Below are 24,097 nucleotides of genomic sequence, written 5' to 3' on the forward strand. Positions count from 1 at the left end.
TATTATGATTATTATATCCATTTGCAATATAATTTAATATGTACCTTATTATATTTATTTTCAAAATCGTTTTATATATTCTGTTTTAACTATATATTTTTTCCAATTAGATTTATTTTATTGTGTTTATTATATTCATTTTAATTATGATTAAAATATTTATTTTATTGTGTTTATTATATTTATTTTCAATATTTATTATTTATTTATTTCAGGTACTTATATAGCGCCGTCAATTTACGCACTTTACATATATATTGTACATTCACTTCAGACCCTAACCCTCAAGGGGTGTACAATCTAAGGTCCCTATCTTAAATTCATACATACACATACTAGGGCCAATTTAGACAGGATCCAATGAACCTACCAGCATGTCTTTGGAGTGTGGGAGGAAACCGGAGTACCTGCAGGAAACCCCACGCAGGCACAGGGAGAATATGCAAATTCCAGGCAGGTGGTGCTGTGGCAATATATTTTCTTACATTTAATCTATTATGTTTATTACATTTATTTTCAATATAATATTATATATTTATTTTATTATACTTTAATTGTTTTTTCTTTGATATATTTTAATATAATACATACCTGTAATGCACAGTGATCTGGACGGTACTCTGAGTAGACCTGTAATGCACAGTGCTCTGAATGGGCTGATGAAAATGGAATTGATTTTCTTCATAGTTTTCTTTGGTTGATGAAAATTTGGGGTTGTTTTCGTTTTGTATTCCTCACTGGAAATATGCAGCTGACAAAAATTATGCCAAAAACTAACACTGGTTTACACCCACCTACCTCCAGTCCCATCCGATCCGCTAAAAAGAAACAAAAAGGGATCCATCCCCCTCTATCTAGGCGGGTGTTTTTTGCGGCCTAAATGTATTCTGCTCCATGTCTTTGCTAAAAAGAAATCCCAATACATGTAAATTAACTGGTTTACGTGAAAGTTATAGCGTCTACAAATGGTGGTATAGATACTGGAAATTTTGTTATTTTTTTGGCAGCGATCAGCAACTTATAGCGGGACTGCAGCAGGCATTTTGACACTGGGGGGGGGACTGACTAACTGCCACTGACATCCCCAGTGACACCAATACTGTGATCAGTGCTAATAAAAAGCCCTGACACTGTACTAATGATACTGGGCAGGAAGGGGTTAACATGTGGGGCAATCAAAGGGTTAACTCCCCCTCCTTCCCCCCCCACCGCTAGGCATTTAGTAGCAGGCAGGGCCATCTTAAAATCATCTTGGGCCTTTGGGCAAATCAACTACTTCCCGTCCGCACTATAGCAAAAATACTAGGAGAGCACAATACTGGGGTCAGGAGGGCACAATACTGGGGTCAGGAGGGCACAGTACAGGGGGGAGTCAGGGGGGCACAATACTGGGATCAGGAGGGCGCAGTACAGGGGGGAGTCAGGGGGGCACAATACTGGGGAAGTAGATGAAAGAAAGAGCGCACAAACCTTGCGCATTACCTCAATAAATAGTGACTAATTTTATTATTAAGGAAATATACTCACAAAGTGATGGTATAACAGGCATAAGTAACCATAATCCAAACAGGGTTACAGGTAAATCCAAAAGGGGGGGGGGGGATGAAGGCTAACGCATTTCGAAGGGTGCTCCCTTCTTCATCAGAGCTGGGTTGAGCAGATAGAGACTTCAGTATGGCAGAGTTCCCATGGCAAGGAGATATTCAGCCACTGAGTGTCAATATTACAGTTCCTGAACTGCTGTAATACTGACACTCAGTGGCTGAATGTCTCCTTGCCATGGGAACTCTGCCATACTGAAGTCTCTATCTGCTCAACCCAGCTCTGATGAAGAAGGGAGCACCCTTCGAAATGCGTTAGCCTTCATCCCCCCCCCCCCCCTTTTGGATTTACCTGTAACCCTGTTTGGATTATGGTTACTTATGCCTGTTATACCATCACTTTGTGAGTATATTTCCTTAATAATAAAATTAGTCACTATTTATTGAGGTAATGCGCAAGGTTTGTGCGCTCTTTCTTTCATCTTCTTCTACAGTATTATCAAGCTTCCCCAGCTTCATGATAGAGCTGCACAACCTCTGATCACCAGCGGATGAACACACAACACGCTGCTTGTTACTAACGCCCGTTTGATGAGTCTTTGAGCGCAGGAGATAATGGATCTTTGGGCACAATACTGGGATCAGGAGGGCGCAGTACAGGGGGGAGTCAGGGGGGCACAATACTGGGATCAGGAGGGCACAGTACGGGGATCAGGAGGGCACAGTACGGGGATCAGGAGGGCACAGTACAGGGGGAGCCAGGGGGCACAATACTGGGATCAGGAGGGCACAGTACAGGGGGGAGTCAGGAGGGCACAGTACAGGGGGAGTCAGGAGGGCACAATACTAGGATCAGGAGGGCACAATGCTAGGATCCGGAGGGCACAGTACGTAGGAGTCAGGAGGGCACAGTACAGGGGGGTCATGGGGGCACAATACTGGGATCAGGAGGGCACAGTACAGGGGGAGTCAGGGGGGCACAATACTGGGATCAGGAGGGCACAGTACAGGGGGAGTCAGGGGGGCACAATACTGGGATCAGGAGGGCGCAGTACAGGGGGAGTCAGGGGGGCACAATACTGGGATCAGGAGGGCGCAGTACAGGGGGAGTCAGGGGGCACAATACTGGGATCAGGAGGGCACAGTACGGGGATCAGGAGGGCACAGTACGGGGATCAGGAGGGCACAGTACAGGGGGAGTCAGGGGGCACAATACTGGGATCAGGAGGGCACAATGCTGGGATCAGGAGGGCACAGTACGTGGGAGTCAGGAGGGCACAGTACAGGGGGGTCATGGGGGCACAATACTGGGATCAGGAGGGCACAGTACAGGGGGAGTCAGGGGGGCACAATACTGGGATCAGGAGGGCACAGTACAGGGGGAGTCAGGGGGCACAATACTGGGATCAGGAGGGCACAGTACAGGGGGAGTCAGGGGGGCACAATACTGGGATCAGGAGGGCACAGTACAGGGGGAGTCAGGGGGCACAATACTGGGATCAGGAGGGCGCATTACAGGGGGAGTCGGGGCGTCAGGGGGGCACAGTACTGGGTTCAGGAGGGCACAGTACAGGGGGAGTCAGGGGGGCACAATACTGGGATCAGGAGGGCATAGTACAGGGGAAGTCAGGAGGGCACAAGACTGGGATCAGGAGGGCACAGTACAGGGGGAGTCAGGAGGGTACAATACTGGGGGAGTCAGGAGGGCACAATACTGGGATCAGGAGTGAACAATACTGGGATCAGGAGGGCACAATACTGGGATCAGGAGGGCGCAGTACAGGGGGAGTCAGGGGGGCACAATCCTGGGATCAGGAGGGCACAATACTGGGATCAGGAGGGCGCAGTACAAGGGGAGTCAGGGGGGCACAATACTGGGATCAGGGGGGCACAATACTAGGATCAGGAGGGCACAGTACAGGGGAGAGTCAGGAGGGCACAGTACAGGGGGAGTCAGGAGGGCACAATACTGGGATCAGGGGGGCACAATGCTAGGATCCGGAGGGCACAGTACGTGGGAGTCAGGAGGGCACAGTACAGGGGGGTCATGGGGGCACAATACTGGGATCAGGAGGGCACAGTACAGGGGGAGTCAGGGGGGCACAATACTGGGATCAGGAGGGCGCAGTACAGGGGGAGTCGGGGGCACAATACTGGGATCAGGAGGGCGCAGTACAGGGGGAGTCAGGGGGCACAATACTGGGATCAGGTGGGCATAGTTCAGGGGGAGTTGGGGGGGCACAGTACTGGGTTCAGGAGGTCACAGTACAGGGGAAGTCAGGAGGGCACAATACTGGGATCAGGAGGGCACAATACTGGTGGAGTCAGGAGGGCACAATACTGGGATCAGGAGGGAACAATACTAGGATCAGGAGGGCACAATACTGGGATCAGGAGGGCACAGTACAGGGGGAGTCAGGGGGGCACAATACTGGGATCAGGGGGGCACAATACTGGGATCACGGGGGCACAATACTAGGATCAGGAGGGCGCAGTACATGTTCTGTGACGCTGCCTGAGCCATCCCGGGACAGCTTAGTAAAAAGTATGACTGTCTTAGCAAATCCGGAACAATTGGCAAGTATAATGTAATGCAAGATCAAGCACCTGGGGCCCCTGGGAATTGCCCAGCAGGTACCGAGGCATTAAGACAGCCCTGGTATCAGGGGCTGCACAACTTGAATATCATCCAACCCACTATCTGTGAGTCCAGGCCATCATGGAGGGACCACCTGGGAGTAATGCAGGCCATAGATGGGTCGAAAATCGGCCGATTTTTCGGCCGAAAATAAAATCGGCCGATTTTCGGATCGTTAGTGGGCGATTTGGTCGGCCGTTTTTCGGTATTTTGGCCGTTTTTTTTTTCCGGTAAAGTTGGAAAAAAATCGGCCGATTTTGCCGATCGGCCGATTTTCGCGGCAATTAGTGGGCAAATCGGCCGATTTTTTACCGATAAAAAATCTGCGCATGAGCAGTGACCTGCAAGAGGAAGACAAAAAGAAGAAAAAGAAGAAGAGGAAGAGGATGAAGAAGAAGAAGAGGAAGAAGAAGAGGATGAAGAAGAAGAGGATGAAGGAGAAGAGGATGAAGAAGAAGAGGATGAGGATGATGAAGAAGAAGAAGAGGATGATGAAGAAGAAGAAGAGGATGATGAAGAAGAGGATGAAGAAGAAGAAGAAGAGGATGAAGAAGAAGAAGAAGAGGATGATGAAGAAGAAGAGGATGAAGATGATGAAGAAGAGAATGAAGAAGAAGAGGATGAAGAAGAAGAAGAGGATGATGAAGAAGAAGAAGAGGATGAAGATGAAGAAGAAGAGGATGAAGATGAAGAAGAAGATGAAGAAGATGAAGATGAAGATGAAGAAGATGAAGATGAAGAAGAAGAGGATGAGGAGGATGAAGAGGATGAGGAGGAGGAGGGGGAAGAGGAAGAGGAAGAAGAAGAGGAGTAGGATGATGAAGAAGAAGAGGATGAGGATGAGGAAGAAGAAGAGGATGAGGAAGAAGAAGAGGATGAGGATGAAGAAGAGGAAGAAGAGGATGAGGATGAAGAAGAGGAAGAAGAGGATGAGGATGAAGAAGAAGAGGATGAGGATGAAGAAGAAGAGGATGAGGATGATGAAGAAGAAGAAGAAGATGATGAGGATGAGGATGAAGAAGAAGAAGTAGGATGAAAATAAGAATTCCAGTCCAGCAAAAAGTATCTCTGCAGAGAGCTCCGCTATTTCTGACAGTTCTCTGACAGTTCTTTGACATTTACAGCGGTTGAAACATTGTATCTATTTGTTTCCGAATAAAAACATCTGTATCCTAAATGGAAACAAATAGATACAATGTTTCAACCGCTGTAAATGTGAAGGAACTGTCAGAAATAGCGGAGCTCTCTGCAGGGACACTTTTTGCCAGCTGTAGAAGGGATGAAAATCGGCCGATTTTTTTTACCATTGATGGTAACGTCGGCCGCTTGAACGACCGAATTTTCGTTTTTTAAAAGAAAAATCTGCCGTTTTTCTCCCCATCTATGGCCTGCATAAGACATCATGGTGGCCTGGATGAACCTTCTGCAAACTTTCAAAAAAAAAAAAAGTACTTTTCGTTCATATCTATTGCAATATGTTTCAGCTGGCCAATGGTAATTAATTAATCCATGGTAACTGAAGTGGTCCATGGCCAATCCTACTCCGCTCTGCAAAATGCAAATGTTCCAGTGGATATAGTGCCAGAATGGGGCAGATAGACAAGCTGTAGGAGAGCTACAAGGTCCAGACCACCATGGTTCTGGGCTCACAGTACTCCAGGACAGAATGTTACTTGCTTGTCATGAGCACCACACTGTCCAGGAGTGAGGATCACCCACCACCACCACGGTCAAAGAAGAGGAAGGGCCTGTGATGTCACCGGACTGGATTTAAGGGTGGGGCTATTCAGTGAAGGTGATATAGGAGGTCTGCCTTCGAAAAGGTCTATCTGATGGAGCGAATCTCATACCCCGCGATGTCCAAACTGGGTTACCTGTGGACATCCACTGACACCATCCTTACACTTTGTCATCACCAGCAGTTCAGAGTGTTGTAAGCTGATTTTTCCCATCTGATGACCTATGCAAATGTAAACCCTTTGCACCCCCAGATGAACCTCATGAAACCTTGCGTCCTTATATTGAGCCCAGCTAAATCAGTGCATGACACCATAACAAGGAGGGGTATTATCACAGTTCAATAATATATGAAGCACAAATGTCCACAGTTTTCAAGCTGTTTATTGTATTGTTGGCCATTTCCGAGTGTATCATTTGATGATGTGTGCTTTCAGTAAAGAGAAAGTTACAAATATACCCACAGCCAAGTGTTTTCATTGCATTGCCTCCTTCCGGTAGGGTTGAGGTAAGAGGTCTGGGCCGGCCACAGTTCCTTCACACCAAACTTGCCATCCCATGTCTTTATGGAGCTGGCAAAAAAGGCCTTCCCCAAATTGTGGCCACGAAGTTGGAAGCGCCAGGTCTTTGTAAGTCTATAGTGGTAGGTGTCCACAAACCTCTAGCTATATAGTGAACTGTAGCCACACATTTTTGGATGCCTGACCATTGCACTGATGTGAGATTGTTGAACATCCTATTCTAGAATCATGGGCATTATTATAGAGTTGGCCTTTTGCAGCTATAACATCCTACACTCGTCTGGGAAGGCTTTCCACAAGATTTCAGAGTGCGTCTTTGAATATGTGTGCCCATTCAGCCAAAAGGGCATTTGTGGTGTCAGGTACTGACGTTGGAAGACAAGACCTAGCTCTCAATCAACATGTGGTCAGGTACTGATGTTGGACGACAAGGCCTAGCTCTCAATTAACGTGGGGTCAGGTACTGATGTTGGATAAACAAGACCTAGCTCTCAATCAACATGTGGTCAGGTACTGATGTTGGATGACAAGGCCTAGCTCTCAGTCAACATGGAGTCAGGTACTGATGTTGGATAAGACCTAGCTCTCAATCAATGTGGGGTCAGGTACTGATGTTGGATAACAAGACCTAGCTCTCAATCAACATGGATGCAGGTACTGATGTTGGATGACAAGACCCAGCTCTCAATCAATGTGGGCTCAGGTATTGATGTTGGACGACAAGACCTAGCTCTCAATCAACGTGGGATCAGATACTGAGGCTGGAAGACAAGACCTACTGTAGCTCTCAATCAACATGGAGGCAGGTACTGATATTGGATGACAATACCAAGCTCTCAATCAATGTGGGATCAGGTACTGATGTTGGACGACAAGACCTAGCTGTCAGTCAATGTTGTCTGAGGTACTGATGTTGTATTAACAAGACCTAGCTCTCAATCAACTTAGGGTCAGGTACTGATGTTGGATGACAAAACCTAGCTCTCAATCAACGTGGGGTCAGGTACTGATGTTGGATAAACAAGACCTAGCTCTCAATCAGTGTGAGGTCAGGTACTGATGTTGAACGTCAAGACCTAGCTCTCACTCAATGTGGGGTCAAGTACTGATGCTGGAAGACAAGACCTTGCTCTCAATCAACGTGGGGTCAGGTACTGATGTTGGACAAGGCCTAGCTCTCAATTAACGTGGGGCAGGTACTGATGTTGGATAAACAAGACCTAGCTCACAGTCAACATGGGCTCATGTCCTGATGTTGGACAACTAGACCTAGTTCTCAATCAACATTCCAATTCATCCCAAAGGTGTTCAATAGGGTTTGAGGTTAGGGTTCTCTGCAGGCCACTTGAGTGCCTTCCCCAAACTGTTCCCACAAAGTGTCAAGATGTTTGTAAGTTATAGTAATGACAGTATCCTTCACTGGGAACACTGGAACTCAACCTAATAATATGGAGGAAAGTCCACATCACTTATATCACTAGTAGTTGATCAAGTGTCCACAAATCCTTGCCCATAAAGTGTACTGTACAAATCTGTCCAGATTAAAATGGAACGAAAATAGACACGTTGTTTTTCAGTTGCTACAAAGATAGAAACAAACAAGTATGGAGCTGGACCAAAGCTAGTTTGAAATAAGGAGTAGCACAAGCAATCAGCAAAAAGTTGCCTATTTTTTTTTTTACCGACAACAATCACACTACTTGGCTACATCCTATCAGTGTTATCCCCGGAGCCTCATGGGATCGAAGATGTAGACTAAGAGCAAATTCTGTCTTAAACTGCTTCCCACATTCAGAACACGCGTGCGGTTTGAGGCCTCTGTGGACCTTCTTATGTCTCAGCAAATTGGATTTACTGCGGAAACCTTTCCCACACACGGAGCAGGAATATGGACGATCGCCGGTGTGAATTGTCTGATGCGTTTCGAGATTGCCTTTTTTAGCAAAACTCTTCCCGCATTCGGAGCAGGAAAACGGCTTCTCCCCGGTGTGTGTCTTCTGATGGGCGATTAGGTGGTCTCTCTGAGAAAAACATCTCCCGCAGTCCGAACAGGAATACGGCTTCTCCCCCGTGTGAGTTTTCTTGTGTTTGGTCAGGGCCGAATTGAAAGAAAAGGATTTCCCACATTCAGAACATGAAAACGGCTTCTCTCCGGTGTGCATTCTCTTGTGTTTAGAGAGGGCCGATTTGGCTGGGAAACCCTTTCCACACTCGGAACACGAATAGGGCTTTTCCCCGGTGTGAGTTCTCTGGTGCAAAACTACGTGTCCTTTCTGGGTAAAACATTTCCCGCATTCTGAGCACGAGTAGGGCTTCATAGGAATCAGCTCATGCTCAATCACATATAATTTCCGAGGAGGATCTTCGCAACTCTCAGCCGATAACGGCTTTGAATGAATGCTCTTGTGTGAGGCAAGAAGTTCCCTCTTGGAAAAACATTCCCCGCAGTCAGAACAACGGAAGGTTTCACCTCCTCTGGCTGATGGATGATGGATGATGGCAGCTGAATGATTGGGAAAGCTGTCCCCGTGCGTGGAGGGATCAGACAGATCTCCACTGGGAAGTACTAGGAGAAGAGTTGGGGTAGTGGGGTTTTCTAATGGAATATGGTGCGTGCCTAGATCATTCCTGTCATGCTTTCCATCTGGAGGAAAAAAAAAAATGGAAGGGGATAGAAATAGTTCAAGGATTAGCAAGCATAAAATGACAAATGACCTACATCCCTTTTAGTAACATAAATAGACAAATATATAAATGTTTTCAGAAATTAAAAAAAAAAAAAAAAGTTAATAATCTATCATTTTCTATATTTAGAGGAGGGGGGAGAAGAAGAGATGGTTGTAGTGACTGAACAAGGAGGATCTGGGACTCTTCTCTGGATTTAGTGTTTATTCCTCACCTGTGTTGATCTCTATAGTAAATTCCTCCTCTTTAATCCTCGCACATCCTTCTTCCTCCTCCTCAGCTTTGACGTCTCCCTGAGTGTCTCTGGTGTCTCCGGGGTCTGTGAATAAAGATGAGAGTGAAGCCCCCTGTACTGAGATGTATGAGAGACCCAAGATAAGGTGTGTGGTTGAAGACTGGTGATGTGTCTTGGCTGGTAGCACACAATGATACAAAAGTGAACAGTTCAGGGGCAGGGTCCTTTAGCACCCAAAGGGAAAAGGCCAATGTTGCGTTCCCCACAACCACCACCATCACCACCACCAAGCTGTGATCTACTTCAGCTGCATAAGTTGAAGGTCCTAATACTTTTGCACCCCCACCTCCTGCTAAAGGTGCACCTTGAGGTCAGGAGGAGAGCTGAAGTCTAATAGAGGCTGATGGCTCCTGACTCCCCCACTGGGCACATACTGTCTCCCCATTACTGTCTACGGACAGAGGAGGGGGGAGAAGAAGAGATTGTTGTAGGGACTGAACAAGGAGGATCTGGGACTCTTCTCTGGATTTAGAGTTTATTCCTCACCTGTGCTGATCTCTGGAAGGATCTCCTCCTCCTTACATGGCTCATAGCCGGAGTCTATTAGAGGCTGATGGCTCCTGACCCCCCACTGGGCACATACTGTCCCCGCATTACTGTCTACTGACAGAGGAGGGGGGAGAAGACGAGATTGTTTTAGGGACTGAACAAGGATCTGGGACTCTTCTCTGGATTTAGTGTTTATTCCTCACCTGTGTTGATCTCAACAGGAAATTCCTCTTCTTTAATTACCACATGAATATCTTCTTCCTCTTCAGCTTTGACATTTCTCCGAGTCTCTCTGGTGTCTCCGGGGTCTGTGAATAAAGCTGAGAGTGAAGCCCCCTGTACTGAGATGTATGAGAGACCCCAGAGAGTGTGTGTGGGGGGAGACTGGTCACGTCTCAATGAGATGATGTGAGGAGGAGAGCCAGAGTCTAATAGAGGCTGATGGCTCCTGACTCCCCCACTGGGCACATACTGTCCCCCCATTACTGTCTACTGACAGAGGAGGGGGGAGAAGAAGAGATTGTTGTGTGTGTGGGGGGAGACTGGTAATGTCTCAATGACATGATGTGAGGAGGAGAGCCAGAGTCTAATAGAGGCTGATGGCTCCTGACCCCCCCACTGGGCACATACTGTCCTCCCATTACTGTCTACTGACAGAGGAGGGGGAGAAGAAGAGATTGTTGTAGTGACTGAACAAGGAGGATCTGGGACTCTTCTCTGGATTTAGTGTTTATTCCTCACCTGTGCTGATCTCTGGAGGGATCTCCTCCTCCTTACATGGATCATCACTTATCACAGATAGATCTTCTACTTTTTCATTGGCTTCCGTACTGCAGTCAGTCTGGTTTGTATCCAGTATAACCTACATATAAACAGGAATGATTTATATATTCTGTGTATTATTCCTCTTGAACGAAAAACGTTTTTGATGTTCTAACATCTTCTTCCACAAACTCTGTATTTAAAAGTGTTACTAAACCCACTTCTTGAATTGTAAATGCCTATAATAATAAATAAATAAAACCAAAAGGTTTGTGGACACCTGGCCATTTACAGCCACTATAAGGCCAAATTGATGTGAACCCACCTCCAAGTGGTGGAAGATATTTCTACTGAAGGATACCAGAAATGCTACCATATACAAAGACTAGGTCAACCTTGTGGTAAAAGTTTGGGAAGACCCTTTTTTTCCAGTTTGACTGCGTGGCTTAAAGACGGTCTCCATAAACAGATGGCTTGACCAGTTTGGTGTGGAAGAACTCAAGTGGCCTTCACAGAACCCTGACCTCAGTTCCACTCAACACCTTTGGGATGAATTGGAACACCAATTGTAAGCCACGTCTTCTCATCAAGGATGTCTACACCTGATCAACTCCTATCCCTATATAAAACAGACAAGGTGCCAAATGTTTCAGTCCCAGACAACGGGGGTCCTATAGTGTGACTATATGGTTGAAATTACTAACGCGTTGCGGGAGTCGAACGCCCTTCCTCTAGAGTGTGACTATCCGGTTAAAATGGCTAACGCATTTTGGGAGTCCAACTCCCTTCCTCCCTTTGACTCCCGAAACGCATTTGCCATTTCAACCGGATAGTCACACTATAGGACCCCCGTTGTGCGGGATTGAAACATTTGGCACCTTGTCTGTTTTTATGATCCTTGTTTTGTGAGTATGCACTTGTTACTTTTTTTATAAATGCATTTTTTTTATCACGTTACTGCATGAAGACAGTGCACCCTTTTGTGTTTTTCCTTTTGGTAGTATCAAGATTCCCCAATCTTTAGAGGGCTGCACCTCAACAAGTGACAGACACCACGTTTCACTGTGGAGCATGAAGATTCAAGCGCTGGTTTTGTTTTTATTCTGATAGAAGAAAGAAATATTATAAAATAGAAAAAAAAGGAATTGAATAGAAAAGAATAGAACAAACAGAATAGAATAGATATACCCATCTTAGGAAATTAGAATTTTGAAAAGAAGAGAATAGAATAAAACAGAATAGAATAGCAAAGGATAGAGTAAAAGAGAACAGAATAGATTAGAATAGAAAACAAAACAGAATAGAATAGAATAAAATAGAATAGAAAAAAATAGAACAGAATAGAATAAAATACAATGAATATAGCAGTCTTCCAAAATTTGAATTTTGAAAAGAAGAGAATAGAATAAAACAGAATATAACAGAAAATGGTAGAGTAAAAGAGAACAGAATAGATTAGACTAGAAAATAGAACAGAATGGAATAGAAAAAAAGGAACAGAATAGAAAATAATAAAATGGAATGAATAGAGCCGTCTTCCAAAATTTGAATTTTGAAAAGAAGAGATTAGAAAAAAACAGAATAGAATAGAAAAGGATAGAGTAAAATAAAAGAGAATAGATTAGAATAGAAAACAAAAAACAGAATAGAATGGAATAAAAAAGGAATAGAATAAAATAGAATAGAAAAGAATAGAACAGAATAGAATGACTATAGCCAACTTCCAAAATTTGAATTTTGAAAAAAAGAGAATAGAATAAAACAGAATAGAAAATGATAGAGTAAAATAGAACAGAATAGATTAGAATAGAAAACAAAACAAAACAAAACAGAATAGAATGGAATGGAATAGAAAAAAGGAATAGAATAGAAAATAATAGAACAGAATAGAAAATAATAAAATACAATGAATATAGCCGTCTTCCAAAATTTGAATTTTGAAAAGAGAATAGAATAAAACAGAATAGAATAGAAAAGGATAAAGTAAAAGAGAAGAGAATAGATTAGAATAGAAAACAAAACAGAATAGAATGGAATAAAAAATAAATAGAATAAAATAGAATAGAAAAGAATAGAACAGAATAGAAAAGAACAGAATAGAATGACTATAGCCATATTCCAAAATTTGAATTTTGAAAAGAAGAGAATAGAATAGAAAAGGATAGAGTAAAACAGAACAGAATAGATTAGAACAGAATAGAAAATAAAAGAATATAATAAAATAGAATAGAAAATAAACAAAATAGAACAGAAAATAAAATAATAGAAAAGAATAAAAAAAAATAAAAATAGATTAGAATAGAAATTAAAAAAAAAAATTATGATGAATCTATGGCACGAAGAATTAATGCCGTTCTGAAGGCAAAAGGGGGTCCAACCCAATACTGGAGGTGGACCTAATAAAGTGGCCAGTGACTGTATACCAGCTGTAATGAGGTATTTTACTGTATTTTTATTTGGAAAAGCTAAATGGTAAGGTGTAGCTATTAATTCATATTTCCTTGGATTCCAAATACCTGGTCATCCTTTTGGATCCCAAGCGGTTCTGAATCCCGGGAATACAGAGGGCTGGGACATCTCACGGGTGGGTTTCCGCTACTGGGTCCATCTGTAGGAAACACACACACTGACTGAATACATTGTTTCTATGTCTTTATATCAGAGGATGTGTGTATCTAGGTGGATCTTCGATTCTCTTCTCTCCTTTAAAGCGGTTCTAAAGGCTCAAGGTTTTTTACCTTAATGCATTCTAGGACCTTCTGGGTGGAGTTTCCCCCCTCCTCGCCCCCTTATACTTACCTGAGCCCCATCTCGATCCAGCAATGTGCATGAGAGCCTCGGCTCTCTGGGGACTCTCCCTCTTCATTGGGCTCACACAGCAGGGGAGCCATTTTCTCTTGCTGCTGTCAATCACAGCCAGTGGGTCAATGAGGAGAGAGCAAGGGGTGGGGCCAAACTGCGCTCTGCAGAGCATGGCTCAGAAGCAAGCCTGATCGAGTGGACCCCATAGCAAGAGGCTTGCTATGGGGGGCACTCGGAAGGGTGGAGGAGCCAGGATCCCCAAAATTAGAGGATCGGGCTGCTCCGTGCAAAACCACACAGCAGGTAAATATGACATGTTTGTTATTTATTTCATCTTTCCTTTAGAATCACTCTAAGCCTAGTACACACTATTAGAAAGTCGTACAAAAATATCCATTTTCGGAACAGTCGTTCAATCTCCTGTTCGTTCGTGCACTGCTTTCAAGAGCCGAAATGGACTGCTCAGACCAAAACTTCCAAAGACACATGTTGGAAAATTTTTTTTGTTCGTTTTAGAGGAACTTCACTCCTTCTCCTCCCCTTCTGCCACATTTAGAAGAAATTTGTTTTTTTGGGGGGAGGGGCTACCTAGCTTTGACAGGTACCCCCTCCCACTTCCGGTTGGATCGCCGCAGCGGATCCACCAGAAGTTCTACTCCATGCCCGCCCTCCGGCAGCAACATTCACAAAGTGCAGCGCGGGCTCACGCATGTGCAGTGTGAAGCCGTAGGGCGGGGGTGTCAAACTGGCGGCCCTCCGGCTGTTGCCAAACTACAAGTCCCATGAGGCATTGCAAGGCTGACAGTTACACGCATGGCTCCCGAAGGCAGAGGCATCATGGGACCTGTAGTTTTGCAACAGCTGGAGGGTTTGTTTGACACCCATGCCCTAGGGAATCACAGCCGGTTGCCCACAGTGAACATGCCGGCACTGGAGACCCGAAGACCGGTGAAGAACCGGCCTGGGGAAGGATGGCGCTGGGTCCTTGGGCAGATGAGTGTCTGTTTATTAAAAGTCTCAGCTCCTCTTGATTTTTGTTTAATCAGTACAGTATTCGTCCTATAAAAACTGAACGAGCAAGTTCATGCACGACCACAGCACACATGGACTGTAGCTACGTATGCGGGAAGATGTCCTCTGTCCTTGGTTCTCCATTGTTTGTACCATTTTAGGCATCCTCATATTCCACATGGGCCCGAGGACACGTGAACGATCGTTCACCCGATTGTCTATTAGTGTGTACTAGGTATTATGAGAAATGAAAGCCTTCTCTTACCTGGTAATGTGAGCGGCGGATGGTTCTCCATCATAACCTCCTTGTACAGATCCTTGTGTCCTTCTAAACATTGTCCTTCCTACATGGAAAAATAGGACACCTTGTATGAACCTGACACACACAATGATACAGTCACCATCCAGACACATCCCTTGTCCTGTTACTGGAGAATGTCCCAGAATTCCCGGCACCGCTCACCTCTCCTGTCAGCAGATCGATGATCTCTGTGATGACATCTTGTACATTCCTGTTCTTTCCCAGGGAGTGAGATGGAGGCTGTGCTGTAGGGCTTTGGGTCTTCAAGTTGGGGGCAACGAAGCCTTTCGATAACTTGAAAGTTATAGAATTCTACATAAAAAATAAAAAACACGAGTATGCCACCATCCGAACCAGACTAAATATCCTAAATTCGTAAATACACCACACAAAAACATTAAAGGAACACTTTGAAAACCCATCAGATCTCAATGGGGAGAAATCTCCTGCTGGATATCTATACTGATATGGACTGGGTAATGTGTTAGGAACGTAAGGATGCCCCATCGTTTGATGTCCATTTTGGTGAAATGTAATTGCAGCAACTCAGAATGGTACTCAGTAGTGTATATGGCCCCCACATGCTTGTATGCATGCCTGACAACGTCGGGGCATGCTCCTAATGAGACCACAGATGGTGTCCTGGGGAATTTCCTCCCAGATTTGTACCAGGGCATCACTGAGCTCCTGGACAGTTTGAGGTGCAACCTGGCGTCGTCGGATGGACCGAAACATGCTATCCCGGAGGTGTTCTATTGGATTTAGGACAGGCGAGCGTGGGGGCCATTCTATAGTATCAATTCCTTCATCCTCCAGGAACTGCCTGCATATTCTCGCCACACGAGGCCGGGCATTGTCATGCACCAGGAGGAGCCCAGGACCCACTGCACCAGCGTAGGGTCTGACAATGGGTCCAAGGATTTCATCCAGATACCGAGTGGCAGTCAGGGTGCCATTGTCTAGCCTGTAGAGGTCTGTGCATCCCTCCATGGATATGCCTCCCCAGACCATCACTGACCCACCACCAAAACGGTCATGCTGAACGATGTTACAGGCAGCAGAACGTTCTCCACGGCTTCTCCAGACCCTTTCACGTCTGTCACATGTGCTCAGGGTGAATCTGCTCTCATCTGTGAAAAGAACAGGGCACCAGTGGTGGACCTGCCAATTCTGGTGTTCAATGGCAAATGCCAATCGAGCTCTATGGTGCTGGGCAGTGAGCATAGGGCCCACTAGATGACGTCGGGCCCTCAGGCCACCCTCATGAAGTCTGTTTCTGATTGTTTGGTCAGAGACATTCACACCAGTGGCTTGCTGGAGGTCATTTTGTAGGGCTCTGGCCAGGGGCAGACTAACAACTCATGGGGCCCCTGGGCAATAGGGGATCATGGGGCCCCTGTGTCCTTGCCCAAACTCAAAAAAGCCTATGAAAAAGGTACCAGGGGCATCTCATGGGGCCCCCTACTGACCCCGGGCCCTCGGGCAGTGCCCGAGTTTCCAAATGGTCAGTCCGCCCCTGGCTCTGGCAGTGCCCATCTTCTTCCTCCTTGCACAAAGGAGGAGATACCGGTCCTGCTGATGGGTTAGGACCTTCTACGGCCCTGTCCAGCTCTCCTAGAAGAACTGCCTGTCTCCTGGAATCTCCTCCATGCTCTTGAGACTGTGCTGGGAGACACAGCAAACCTTCTGGCAATGGTACGTATTGATGTGCCATCCTGGAGGAGTTGGACTGCCTGTTCAACCTCTGTAGGGTCCAGGTATGGCCTCATCCTACCAGTAGTGACACTGATCTTAGCCAAATGCAAAACTAGTGAAAAACAGTCAGAAAAGATGAGTAGGGAAAAAAATATCAGTGGCCTCCACCTGTAAAACCATTCTTGTTTTGGGGGTCATCTCATTGTTGCCCATCTAGTGCACCTGTTGTTAATTTTATGAACACCAAAGCAGCTGAAACTCAATAACAACCCCCCTCTGCTACTTAACTGACCAGATCAATATCCAAGGAGTGTCATGGACTTGATGCTAGATTACAAAGACTTCCTTTAATTTGTTTTAGCAGTGAACAATAACAAGGTCTGTAAAACCTCCATTAAGGTTTGTGTTTGACATTCCCAGAATCCTCCTCACCTATTCAGTCAACTCTATGTTCTATTATCAGTGATAAGAGTGATGTCATGTGACCTCCCAGAATCCTCCTCACCTCTCCGTTTAGTAGCTCATTGATCTCGCTGGTGACTTCCTGGACCTCCTTGTTGCTTGGGGGTGGAGATGGAGGCTCCACTTGACTTTGGGTCTTCATTTCTTTGGAAGCAACCAAGCCATCAGATATCTTAAAGGCTATATAATTCTACAAGTAAAGAAAAAGTATCAAGTTGTGTTGTCCATGGAGATAAATATCCATACAATGTTATATGCTCATCCTGTCGGGTCTGTGTTTTACTAACAGTGATGTCATGTGACCCTCCCAGAATACATAAACCTGACCACTGCGCTTTGTATGCTGGGCTGTACTTTACAAATTCCTATCGCACTTTGTACAATGGGCTGTACATTACATACTCCTGGCCACTGCACTCTGCAAGCTCAGCTGTACTTTGCATACTCTTGGCCACTGCACTCTGCAAGCTCAGCTGTACTTTGCATACTCCTGGATAATGCACTTCCAATACGTGTAAAAATCCCAATACGTGTAAATTAATTGTTTTTCGTGAAAGTTATAGCGTCTACAAATGGCGGTATAGATACTGGCATTTTTTTTTATACTAGTAATGGCGCCGATCGGCGACTTATAGCGGGACTGCGGTGGGCATTCTGACACTGGTGGGGGAACTGACTTGGTGTCACTGACATCTCCAGTGACACCAACACAGTGATCAGTGCTAATAAAAAGCACTGACACTGTACTAATGGCACTGGGCAGGAAGGGGTTGACATCTGGGGCGATCAAAGGGTTAACTGTGTGTTGTGTGTGTTTTACTAGGGATACATGTGGTGCAGAGAGATACAAAGCAGCATGTCCTTGCTGACAGGGGAGAGACCTTTACTGATTATACACAGGTCTCTCCCCTGTCAGTGTTACTCGGCGATCGCCGGGTGCCAGCGGGGAATCTCTGGCCGGGACCTGGTGATTGAAATCTGGAGCCGCCAATGGCGGCGCAGGTAGGGTGGCGTGCACGCCCCTACCCAGAAAGGCAAATCACACACACATATATATATATACATACACACACAGACGTGATTCTGCGCAGCCCTGTCGCCCTGTAGCAGTACTTCTGCTATAGGGCGGAGGGGAAGCGATCAAACAATCTTAAATGATAATTTAAGATGATCAAAATCATTAAGCTGAATCTCTAACTGAAACAGAGAACTCTTTGAAGAAGCTACCATGGTGTAAACTCTTTCACATTCCTGTCTGGATGTGGCAGTGAGTAATACAGATATTGCATCATTGGACTCTGTGAGCGGTGCTGGTTTCTGTTACGGCGTTATTAAACCCAAAAATGTAGGATATTGCAGCTTACCAAACATTAGATGTGGTGACTGCACCTGTTTTCTTTTCTTTGGCCTTTTTCCCCCTCGCATGTTTTCGCATGGTGATCAGGCCAGTAACACACATCCAGCATTAGTGAGACACCACTCTGGAGGAATGAGTACAGGACACAGCAGACAGGTTTTACATGAATGAATAAAAGCTGATCATTTTAACCTCAATAAGGGTTTTCAGATGTTCGGGAGGCGGGGTATCTGATCATGAGACCACCGCGATTGGCTACGCAAACCATGTGTAAAGCTTAATGGTGCCGCTCCAAAGCCAGATAAGCAGATAGGATCACCCCAACGGCATGGGAAGGAAGGGAGCAGCGTCATTAGTCCGTTCCAGTGTCTGGGGTGAGATAAGGGGGAGCGGACACCACTCAAGACCAACCCCGGGAGTCCAGTGTGTTGTATGTGTGGGGTGACCTCAGCACCACGCCTCTGTGACCAAGCCCCGATGGGTGAGGCAAAACGCATCAGTGGGCATGGTTAGCATGGTGCTGAGGCCACCACACACATACAACACGCTGGACTCCCGGGGTTGGTCTTGAGTGGCGTCCGCTCTCCCTTATCTCACCGCAGACACTGGAATGGACTAAGGACGCTCACAGGGCCGGTCTTGAGCGAAGTCTGCTCCTCCTTATTTCAACGTGATTGGCTGTCACCGTGGTCACATGATCGGAAAGCTCCCGATCACAAGTAGAGCTAGCTGCCACTAACTGAGCCAGGAGCGCTCTTGGCACACTTCTTTTTACCTTTAGGTATACATATAGGCGGCCTCTCTGCATTAAGACCCACCCACTGAGAGGCTGCACATATGAGTACGGACCGGAGGGAAGAAGTTAAAGTGTTCCTAAACCCAAAGCAGTACAATCAGTCTATATATGCAGTAAAGCATGCTTGTTATACTCACTGTGGAACCTAAGGGGTTAATCCTCTGCATTGTGTAAAAAGGATGTTAGATCTTGACGTCTCTGATCCTCCCTTCTTCTACTGTCCCCAATCTATCTGCTGACAGAACAAATCTCTAGGAGGCACTCTGCAAATGCTCAGTTTAGTTTGCATTGCTAGAGAGTTTTTCCTTTTTTAGGAGGGTGCACGTGATCAGCACAGGGCCAATCAGAACTGTTCAGACAGAGGGTCAAGGGTTATGCAGCTTCATAGGACAGTCAGAGGAGCATGAAAACTCCTCCTACAAGATTAACCAGTACCCAGCTGGACACTGATAGAAGTCATAAGACTGCTATATACTGCGGATGAGAAAAGGTATTTAGCATTTCCATGTTCTGTGCACTGTGGGAGAGCGGATAAATGGAATGCAGGGTCCGGGGAGAGCAGTTATAGTGAATGCAGGGTCCAGGGAGACCAGATATAGTGAATGCAGGGTCCAGGGAGACCGGATATAGTGAATGCAGGGTCCAGGGAGAGCGGATATAGTGAATGCAAGGTCCGGGGAGAGCGGATATAGTGAATGCAAGGTCCGGGGAGAGCGGATATAGTGAATGCAGGGTCCGGGGAGAGCAGATATAGTGAATGCAGGGTCCGGGGAGAGCAGATATAGTGAATGCAGGGTCCAGGGAGAGCAGATATAGTGAATGCAGGGTCCTGGGAGAGCAGATATAGTGAATGCAGGGTCCGGGGAGACCGGATATAGTGAATGCAGGGTCCGGGGAGAGCGGATATAGTGAATGCAGGGTCCAGGGAGACCGGATATAGTGAATGCGGGGTCCGGGGAGACAGAATTTAGTGAATGCAGGTTCCAGGGAGAGCGGATATAGTGAATGCAGGGTCCAGGGAGAGCGGATATTGTGAATGCGGGGTCCGGGGAGAGCGGATATAGTGAATGCAGGGTCCAGGGAGAGCAGATATACTGAATGCAGGGTCCAGGGAGAGCGGATATAGTGAATGCAGGGTCCAGGGAGAGCGGATATAGTGAATGCAGGGTCCAGGGAGACCAGATATACTGAATGCAGGGTCCAGGGAGAGCTGATATAGTGAATGCGGGGTCCAGGGGACCAGATATAGTGAATGCAGGGTCCGGGGAAACCGGATATAGTGAATGCAGGGTCCGGGGAGAGCGGATATAGTGAATGCAGGGTCCGGGAATAGCGGATATAGTGAATGCAGGGTCCGGGAAGAGCGGATATAGTGAATGCAGGGTCCGGGAAGAGCGGATATAGTGAATGCAGGGTCCGGGAAGAGCGGATATAGTGAATGCAGGGTCCGGGAAAAGCGGATATAGTGAATGCAGGGTCCAGGGAGACCAGATATAGTGAATGCAGGGTCCGGGGAGAGCGGATATAGTGAATGCGGGGTCCGGGGAGAGCAGATATAGTGAATGCAGGGTCCGGGGAGAGCGGATATAGTGAATGCAGGGTCCGGGGAGAGCAGATATAGTGAATGCAGGGTCCGGGGAGAGCAGATATAGTGAATGCAGGGTCCGGGGAGAGTAGATATAGTGAATGCAGGGTCCGGGGAGAGCGGACATAGTGAATGCAGGGTCCAGGGAGAGCGGACATAGTGAATGCAGGGTCCAGGGAGAGCGGATAGAGTGAATGCAGGGTCCAGGGAGAGCGGATATAGTGAATGCGGGGTTTGGGGAAACCGGATATAGTGAATGCAGGGTCCGTGGAGATCGGATATAGTGAATGCAGGGTCCGGAGAGAGCAAATATAGTAAATGCAGGGTCCGGGGAGAGCGGATATAGTGAATGCAGGGTCCAGGAAGAGCGGATATAGTGAATGCAGGGTCCAGGGAGACCGGATATAGTGAATGCAGGGTCCAGGGAGACTGGATATAGTGAATGCAGGGTCCGGGGAGAGCGGATATAATGAATGTGGGGTCTGGGGAGAGCAGATATAGTGAATGCAGGGTCCGGGGAGAGCAGATATGGTGAATGCGGGGTCCGGGGAGAGCGGACATAGTGAATGCGGGGTCCGGGGAGAGCAGACATAGTGAATGCGGGGTCCGGGGAGAGCGGACATAGTGAATGCGGGGTCCGGGGAGAGCGGACATAGTGAATGCGGGGTCCGGGGAGAGCGGACATAGTGAATGCGGGGTCCGGGGAGAGCGGACATAGTGAATGCGGGGTCCGGGGAGAGCGGACATAGTGAATGCGGGGTCCGGGGAGAGCGGACATAGTGAATGCGGGGTCCGGGGAGAGCGGACATAGTGAATGCGGGGTCCGGGGAGAGCTGACATAGTGAATGCGGGGTCCAGGGAGAGCGGTCATAGTGAATGCAGGGTCCAGGGAGAGCGGACATAGTGAATGCAGGGTCCAGGGAGAGCGGACATAGTGAATGCAGGGTCCAGGGAGAGCGGACATAGTGAATGCAGGGTCCAGGGAGAGCGGACATAGTGAATGCAGGGTCCAGGGAGAGCGGACATAGTGAATGCAGGGTCCAGGGAGAGCGGACATGGTGAATGCAGGGTCCAGGGAGAGCGGACATAGTGAATGCAGGGTCCGGGGAGAGTGGACAGTGAATGCAGGGTCTTGGCTGGATCACCAGATGAAAAGAGAAGAAAGAAAGCCTAAAAATAAAGGAAACTAATGCAGCCATCACATCTAAGAATTGGGAAGCTGCAATATAATGAATGTTTTCTTTCGGGTTTAATGCTGCTTTAAAATCAGTGGTGGGCGCTACACTGTATGTATAAAGAGATTTCCGCTTGTTTGCTCCACCCCAATAACAATCATTCCCAGCCGGCTGGTGCTTAGATTGTTGTCCTGCAAGCTGGAAAATCTCTGGGCAGGGTGAGGCCGAGAGTGTAAATGTTACATCCACGCCCGTGCGCCTCATCATCGCTTTCCCCAGGGTTAGGGATGAGCTTGACCCGCGTGAGCCATCCCAACAGCCAATCGTAAGCAGCGGGGGCATTCCCTTGCTTGGCTACGGAGCAAGAAATGTCTCTGCTGCTCATGATCCTACCCAGGGTCCTCCAGGTCTTTTATAATCCCAGCAACCTCTTTGGTCCTCACCTCTTCGGTCAGCAGGTAGACGATCTCCAGGGTGAGGTTTAATATCCTCTCAGTCACGTGACTTGGCTCCTTCTCCATTTTCGGTCAGGTGATCTGTTTCAAGGCCTTTCCCCGAAAAACAGTTCTGGCCTTCAATTTGGGCGTTCTGCTGGATTGGAGTGTTCCTTTAATTACAAGATATCTGTAATGATAAGAGGCAAAGCATATAAGACGTACGCTCAAGCATCCTACTTCAAAATATAAAGAGAGAGAGGGGGGAGGGATGGGGACATACGCAGGGGGAGATCGCTCTGTTAGGTCAAGCAGTATGAACGTAATAGCTTCCTCCTCCTCACTAACCAGCCACTCTCCAGCCTCAAACAACTACTGGAGCTCCACCCCTTCCTACTGTGACCTACAACAAAATGGACCCTATTGGCTCTGGGCTATAAGAAAATGGACACAACAATGCTTGATCTAGGGCTAGGCTACAGCAAAATAGCAACTTTGTCCCCCTCGCAGGACATGAAACCTCTAATGGTGGCTCTGGTGCATAGCAAATACTAGAGGCAAAAGACAGGGGTACAAAGTGTCCTCAATGAAGGAGGTAGCCATTTTATTGTAACCCAAAGAAGAAAGACCTTCCTGGTGAGTGTTCAGGCTGGAAATAGTGTTTTTATTGAGGAGGAGATAAAAAAAAATTGTATTATTATTAATATGAGAGGAGTATCTAAATGCAGGAATAAAACTAAATGGCCACAAGTCTATTTGGCTCTGGGCTACAAGAAAATGGAACAACAATGCTTGCTCTAGGCTGCAACTAAATAGCAACTGTGTCCCCCTTGCAGGACATGAAACCTCTAATGGTGGCTCTGGGGCAGAGCAAACACTAGAGGCAAAATACAGGGGCACAAAGTGTCCTCAATGAAGGAGAGGAAGTGGCCATTTTCTTGTAGCATAAAAATTGTTTCTAATTATATTTAGCAAAGTGGCAAACTTTGTGTGTGTCATTGGACTGGAGTAACCCGTGTCTGCTTCTAATTTTATATGAAACAATATTACCAATATGGGAACAAATTGTCCCCAATGAAGGAGGTAGCCATTTTGTTGTAGTCCAAAGAAGAAAGACCTTCCTGATGTGTGTTCAGGCTGGAAATAGTGTTTTTATTGAGGAAGAGGAGGTAAAAAAAATTGTATTATTATGAGAGGAGTATCTAAATGCAGGAATAAAACTAAATGGCCACAATGCCATTTGACTCTGGGCTACAAGAAAATGGACATACAATGCTTGCTCTAGGCTACAACAAAATAGCGACTTTGTCCTTTCATAGGACATTTAACCTCTAAAGGTGGCTCTGGGGCAGAGCAAATACTAGAGGAAAAATAGAGGGGGGCAAAATGTCCTCAATGAAGGAGAGGAAGTGGCCATTTTCTTGTAGCACACAATTTGTTTCTAATTATATTTAGAAAAGTAGGGGAACTGTATGCGTCACTGGAATGCAGTAACCCATGTCTGCTTACTTCTAATCGGATAAAAAAACAATGTTGTCAATAAGGGGACAAAAAATGTCCTCACTGCAGGAGGTAGCCATTTTGTTGTAGACCACAGAAGAAAGACATTCCTGATGTGTGTTCAGGCTGGAAATTGTGTGTTTATTGAGGAGGAGGTAAAAAAAAAATTGTATTATTATTATTATGAGAGGGTTATTTAAATGAAGAAATAAAACTGTAACATGTTGGCTATTGTTCTATGTGTGGGAGCACAGTGGCCATTTTGTTGTAGACCAAAGAAGAAAGCAGCTATTTCTGATGCATGATCAGTC

At 46.4% G+C, this 24,097-nt stretch overlaps 1 protein-coding gene across 1 annotated transcript in view; it reads right to left on the minus strand.

Moving 5' to 3' along the window:
* The window catches only part of LOC149466279 (uncharacterized), a 139,235-nt gene extending 116,449 nt beyond the window's left edge, over positions 1-22,786 (minus strand). Inside the window, exons 1-8 of the mRNA XM_089672727.1 lie at positions 22,570-22,786; positions 22,296-22,476; positions 16,983-17,129; positions 14,945-15,094; positions 14,747-14,825; positions 13,185-13,276; positions 10,648-10,768; positions 10,110-10,214 (exon numbers count right to left, since the gene is read on the minus strand). Of these exons, the coding sequence (XP_089528853.1) occupies positions 10,110-10,214; positions 10,648-10,768; positions 13,185-13,276; positions 14,747-14,825; positions 14,945-15,094; positions 16,983-17,129; positions 22,296-22,373 (772 nt within the window). The 5' untranslated portion in view covers positions 22,374-22,476; positions 22,570-22,786. The remainder of the gene's footprint in view (positions 1-10,109; positions 10,215-10,647; positions 10,769-13,184; positions 13,277-14,746; positions 14,826-14,944; positions 15,095-16,982; positions 17,130-22,295; positions 22,477-22,569) is intronic.
* Positions 22,787-24,097: the final 1,311 nt, after the last annotated feature.

This window comes from Staurois parvus, unplaced genomic scaffold (genome assembly GCF_062004578.1).
Source record: "Staurois parvus isolate SC_StPar_1 unplaced genomic scaffold, SC_StPar_1.0 ptg000132l, whole genome shotgun sequence".
Taxonomy (NCBI): Eukaryota; Metazoa; Chordata; class Amphibia; order Anura; family Ranidae; genus Staurois; species Staurois parvus.